The 6,295-nt window shown below is 41.5% G+C and overlaps 1 protein-coding gene across 1 annotated transcript; it reads left to right on the forward strand.

The window, feature by feature from the left end:
• Positions 1-5,283: 5,283 nt before the first annotated feature.
• On the forward strand, positions 5,284-5,730 carry LOC107519533 (keratin-associated protein 11-1). The gene has a single exon (XM_016162328.2). The coding sequence runs from the start codon at positions 5,284-5,286 to the stop codon at positions 5,728-5,730; it is 447 nt and encodes a 148-aa protein (XP_016017814.2).
• Positions 5,731-6,295: the final 565 nt, after the last annotated feature.

A 6,295-nucleotide genomic window follows, 5' to 3' on the forward strand; every position in this document is an offset into this window, starting at 1 on the left:
TGCCTACAATCTCGCTGTGGCTAAGGGCTTTTGTGGTTTCTTATTTGGTTATTTCAGAAATGGCTCTACAAATTCAACCACTACTTATATGATGCTCAGTTTGTGAACAAGATTGTTCCTAGGATTGTGTGGACAGAGGCATGTATGTACATTTAGGGTGCTTAGTCCCGAATTTGCACTGGGGATCGGAAGGATAGGCTATTTTTCTTAACTCCCAAATAGAAAGCGTTTAAAACCCAATGTCTTAATCTGAGTTCCCCTAAAAGCAGAACTTGAGACAATTTTTTTGGGGGGGGGGGATTTTTACCAGGGAATGTAGGAAAGGGGGAGAAAAAAGAGGGAAAGGGGAAGCCACCACAAGAAAGTGTTATCAGTTGGCCATTGTTGTAAGCAACTTGTGCGCAATTCCATAGGATCTAGAGGATGAGAAGTGGAACTGCCCGCCCATCGGTTTGCATTCCCCATTGCTCAAGCTGGGGCGCCCTTCCTGGGTGGTACATGCACAGGCGCACGGTATGTTAGCATGGACTTCCCTTGCCAGGGCATCAGAGATGACCCAGGACAGGAAACAAGAAGTAACTGAATGGCCCCAAAGTGAAGGAAGCCCTGTCTGGGTGTACCAGCATGAAGCTGGTTCAGCCTGTGCGAAGTGAATGCAGTAAGCAACAGGATGAGACAATTTTGAACAAGTGCACAAGAATGTCTGATATCCTTGGCAAAGACGCTCCCTCTGTGAACTGAGTTTTTCATCAGTCGGGTGAGAGAATTGGGCTAGAGGATGGCAAGATGCGGTTCTGATAGACTGAGACAGTGCTGGCCTAACGCTGCACTTCTGGATCAGCAGATCAGACCAAGAAGGGTTATGTTGAAAGCTCATAAGCACAGGTCGGCTAGGTGACACCAACACAAGACCTACCTTAATTCTTCTCCTGTCTCCTACATAGCTCCCAGCATCCTCACCCTGCTGGGTACCTAGTAAGCGCTGAATAATTCTAAATCAGGAGAGGATAATACATCTTGAGTGACATGGAGCCCTCACTCTCAGACACTATACATAAACATTGCTCATGCATGGTCACAAGCAGGTTCTCCTCTTATTACCTGAATGCCTAGGACTGGAGCATATGCTGCCTACACATGGGCTTTCCCACAGGAGAGTTTTTTGTTGCCAAAAAACTTGGGATTTTGCTCACCTTTGTTGGCAGTATCCCGATTTTGATCCCCAGTGAAGGTACACATGAAAAATTACATGAATTTGAAAACAGGCATCAAGAGAAAGAGAATGGTGGTTCAATTTAGGATTTCTCAACCTTGACATCCTCCGAGGGTTTATTTTTATACAAGTCATGTAGCTGGTGATTGCTATTTTCAAGTTCAAAAAGCAGCAACTATTTTGCTGGTCTTTCCTTTCTTCTTTTACCTTCTGCTTTCTGCACTATAGTTTCCTCCAGCTCCAAAGATTCAAACCTTCTCATGATTGATGCTTTTTGAAAAGAATTTAGAAAATGAATTTTAGTGCAGTTTTGTGGTGCAAATCACTCAGCCTTTGGGGGTTTACACTGTCTTGGCTAATAAGGATGCTAAAAATTCAACCCGGAAATCTGTGTGAAGTTGGAAGCAGAATAACTCAGCCAAGATGTATTTAATTTTTAAAACAATCATTATGCTCTGTCTTTAAATTTTTTGAATTCCCTCTTTCTATTTCTTAAGAGATAATGAGTTGCTTGAATTCGAGAGTGTGAGTATCCTGAAAAAGTGCAGAATGACAAAATCTCATTTTATATTTGTTAATTTTTCAGCAAGTTCACTTTTCCTCTGATGAAATTAAGTGGTGTTTTTTTTTTTTGAACTGACATTGGTCAACAGTGTGTGATGAGAAATATCCTTCTTGCATATCAAAACCTCAGCCTCCCACGCACGTCTAATTCATTTCAGTTTCAAACACTTGGCCTTGTGATTGCTGCGATTCAGTTTTGAGCGAAAGAATTGCTCATTTCCAGTTGGCGATAATTATTGTATAAAGTTAAGATGGTTCTATGCAAACGGGGGCAAATTATCCATCAGTGATGAAGATAATGGATAGCAGTCCTTTAATCTCTCCTCGTCTCCTCTTTTCACGCCCTCCCCTCACTTCATGCTCCGCAGACACCAGAATAATTTTCCGAAGCCTTTCACTGAGTCAAAGTTTCATGTTCCATACAATCACACGGTGATCGCTGCTAGCCATGTAATTTTTCTTACATTCCAATGAAAGAATGATTTATTGATTCCATTTAGCAACACTGTAGAATTAGTATTGTGAAGGGATTCTTCGAGCCTCATGCGGCTGTCAGTGCAAGTTTCTGCACTTTTATCACTTAGTGACTCCAAATGCAGAGTCTAAACACTTGTATCTAAAAATTGAATGTACCAGAATATTAAATAGCTTTCCTAACTCTATACCGAATAGTGTAAGACACCAGACTCATCCATATTCCAGAGAGCCTGCCATTTTGCAGACGTTGAATAGAAAGCAATCTGTTGAGCAGATCCCCTAGATCTAATTACCTAAAGCATCTATTTGTTTAGCTTCCTTTGTGACTAGAAGAGCACAGTTTATAAAATGTCGTCTTAACTTGATTTCAGAATCTGTGAACCCTGTTCTTTCAGAAAGGTCTTGCCACCTAGACCTGAAAAATCAATTCACTTCTCTGCCATTCTCTAGCAATTAGTTGTATGCATTACCATTATAAATAATTGCAATTTCGAATTATAGCTTCAAGGTATGAAGGCTCTCTTTCTCTTCTTGCTTTGTATGAAGCGACCTTATATTTTATTTTAATGAATAACAATTTTTAAATGTGTATAGAATGAAAAAAATGTAAAGCATAAGGATAGCAGTGCTTGTAACTTACTATTTTAAAATCTTATTTTTTTTTTCTGTTGTGAGTCAGTTGATAAAATGGGAAGAGAAATAAAGACTACATCCTTTGTAATGTCGTCAGTAGAACACTGATCAATTGATTTTTTAAAATAAAGTTTTGCTGTAACTTTAATGAAGGCATCTCATCATGTTTGAATATCCCCAATGAAGCTTGACAGTTCATGGCTTTGTTTTATTTTAATCCTGACTTGGTCAAATATAAACAGCCTCACCTTGGTGAACCATTCGACTTCCCTGAACTTCGGCTCTTTCGTGTGACGTGATACCTACCCCCATAGAGTTTCTGGAAGCACACATTGCGATGGGTATATGTGAAGCCTCTCAATGTCTGGAAGAGGGTCATGTGATAAAAAAAAAAAAAAACTACGTTTATTTCCTTTTCTCCTGAAGATGATGGAAGATATTTTCTAGGATCCTTCTGTTTGTAATTTTTAATATTTAGTGGCAAAGAGAAATCAAGACAGAGTAATGACTTATAAAAATCTCTGCTATTCCAGAAATGTGGTGATGGGTTTTGAAAACTTCTTCCTGTGTAACTTTACTATTGACTTTGCTTTTTTTTCTTCAGTCACTTGATTAATTTACGAGATTCAGTATTTTTCTGCAGTAGCCTATGAGTTCATGGCTGGTGGAAGCCTGTAAACTACTCATCCATTTTAAAACAAACAAGCCAGCTCCTGTGGTGAGGGACTCTGACCTTTAAGCACCAACTGGGGCATTTCCCATGGTGAGAAGAGCAGAGTTACAACATTGTGGAAAGCAGTCATCTTGTTAATTTCTCCCCCGTACCTAAGAACATGCTCCGAGTCACTGAGTGAGAGACTAGTCTGATCCCTGGGAATTATAATACAGCTCACAACATAGCATCATCTTGTTTGGGTATGTTATTAGCTTCCAATTAGAGACTTGGGGAACTCCTAACGTGGCTTCAGTGGAAAGAATAGAGATGTATGAAGCATTTTGCAAAGGGATTTCTGATGAGTTCTAACATAAAGCTATTTGCTTTGTGGATGTTTAAAATGTAATCTCTCTTCAGTTCTTAAATATATGGAAATCCATTTTCGTCCATCTCTCCTACCCCACGTAAGACAGTTTATGAAGTGAGTCAGATTTTACGGTGGTTTTGATGTGTAAATATCACTGACCACTTAAATAATATTGAGTGACTTATTTTGCTAGTGTTGAGCTGCTTGTGTATAGGTGGACAAAAAGGATCAGTCATTTTGATGTCCAGAATTGACTATATTGTAGTGAGATGACATAAAGGATAATGATATCCTTATCTGGTTTTTGCAAGAACAAAAACAGTAGTTAAATATTATAGCACACTGTTCACATATTTCTTCATCACCAAATATATTAAGTGCCTGCTTCCTCCTACCCTTATCCCTGATGGAGACAATGACCTTGAAGACACTTTGGTTTGTCCATGATAAAAATGCATCATATCTATAAGTATTGGTGTGAAAATAAATATCTTTTGACTAGATGGGGCATCTTGGGAGAAAGACACTGCAGCCTTTTAAATGAATGTTACAATAATTTAAAAAATTGACTACGCCTGCTCCACTGGCATATTAAGTCTTGTGGGTCACTCTTATCCATTGTTATTAGATTACAGTTATTGGAATAAAGTTTATCTAGTTTATTTAGGAAGAGGCTTGGCTACCAACACTACTTATTAGCTTCCGATTCACTTTGGTGTTTGAACATAAAGGGCGAGTCCCGTTGTCCTCTGAAGTTTCTGCCGGCATCATACTCTGGTCCCTTGGCAACTCTTCTGAGTCAGCTTACACCCTGTATGTGCCTCTCTGTCCTTTTTCCTTACTGTGCTGTCATCGTCATCTTAAAGCATGCTCGTGTCCCGTTAGCTGTGGAAGAGCGACAGGTTAAGTTCTTCTTAAGACATTAAGTGCCAACAACAAACCAAACAGAGCATGGGTTATTAATTAGTCCTGGTCAGAAGGGAGAGTGTGTGATTGTAGGATGGTGGTATTTTTGGTGCTACGGTCAGATCAACAATCATCTTATCCAAGCGTGATGAGTAAGGGATGAAGTGTGGGCTGGGATGACCAATAGCTTTGAAGCCATCGACCAACCTTCTTAATCCTGGGACTAAGTACGGAAGCCTTATGATTTAGTTACCAAACTACTAAACTTTCTTTATGAGGATGAAGGCTTCTCAAGAGACAATTAACAAGGTGTTCTGAGGCAAGCTGGTCTGAGCCAAAGAAGCTGAGAAGACCCGGGTGGGAGCCCCACCCACCAGCAAGGATATATAAAAGCTCAGTAGCCCGAAGTGACATTCACAACTCAGGAACTAGCTTCAGCAGCTTACCCACAGCTCTCTCTCTGCTACCATGTCCTACAACTGCTCCATGAGGAACTGCTCTTCCAGGCCGATTGGAGGACACTACACTGTCCCAGTGGCCCCAGTCACCACGGCTTCTACTCAGGATGCCGACTGCCTGAGTGGCATCTGTTTGCCCAGTTCCTTCCAGACTGGCTCCTGGCTCCTGGACCACTGTGGTCAGGAGACCTACTGTGAGCCTCCTGTCTGCCAGCCAACGTGTTACCAGCAAACTTCTTGCAGCTCTAGCCCTGGAAAGGTGACCTGTGTCTCCAATCCCTGCTCAACTACCTGCAGCCGGCCACTCACCTTTGTCTCCAGCAGCTGTCGGCCCCTGGCTGGCACCTCGACCGCATGCCAACCAGCGGGAGGAGCTTCCTCTGTCTGTCAGCCAGCCTGCAGTGTCTCCAGGACATACAAGCGGTCCTGTGTGTCCAGCTGCCGAAGAAATTGCTAAGTGTAGGAGCCAGTGAGGGAATCAAGACTCCACGACCTGCCAGCTGTGTCTCCAGGATCTTCCAGCTTGCTGCCTGTCCCTGAACAGCTCTTCGTTGCTGACACCTATTCTGACTGCCTGATTGCTGGCTACTAGCCCTAAATAAGCTGCCTTTGGCAATCTGTGATTTTTCTGGCCACCACCAAGCTTATTTTAAGTGTTTATCACTGGTGGCGCATGCTTCTGGATGTTTCCAGAATCTTTACAACCCATGTCCCGGTCTCTGGTGGTTTTGACATGTTTTAACCTTCTCGTGTCTCTTGGCTTCTGATTTTTTTTTTTCCTCTGTAAAGGGGAACTTGTCTTGCTCTGTATTTTTCAATAAACCTGGATCAGCTGGCATGGCAATTATATGTCTCAATAGAGTTCTTTATTTGTGAGGGTTTTTGCTGTCACCAATCATCCTTTGCTGGTTGGGGTCTAAAAATTCTTTTCTGAGAGTAGAGTATGAGTTCAGTTACCGTGTTTCATGAGAAACAGAAGATTATCTTGTATTTTACTTGGTTAGAGAGTCCTTGTCTGCCAT

The sequence above is a fragment of the Rousettus aegyptiacus genome, unplaced genomic scaffold (genome assembly GCF_014176215.1).
Source record: "Rousettus aegyptiacus isolate mRouAeg1 unplaced genomic scaffold, mRouAeg1.p scaffold_m13_p_4, whole genome shotgun sequence".
In the NCBI taxonomy this organism is placed as follows: Eukaryota; Metazoa; Chordata; class Mammalia; order Chiroptera; family Pteropodidae; genus Rousettus; species Rousettus aegyptiacus.

Coding starts and splice junctions, on each gene's coding strand:
- LOC107519533 (XM_016162328.2), top strand. CDS start 5,284: ATGTCCTACAACTGCTCCATGAGGAACTGCTCTTCCAGGCCGATTGGA.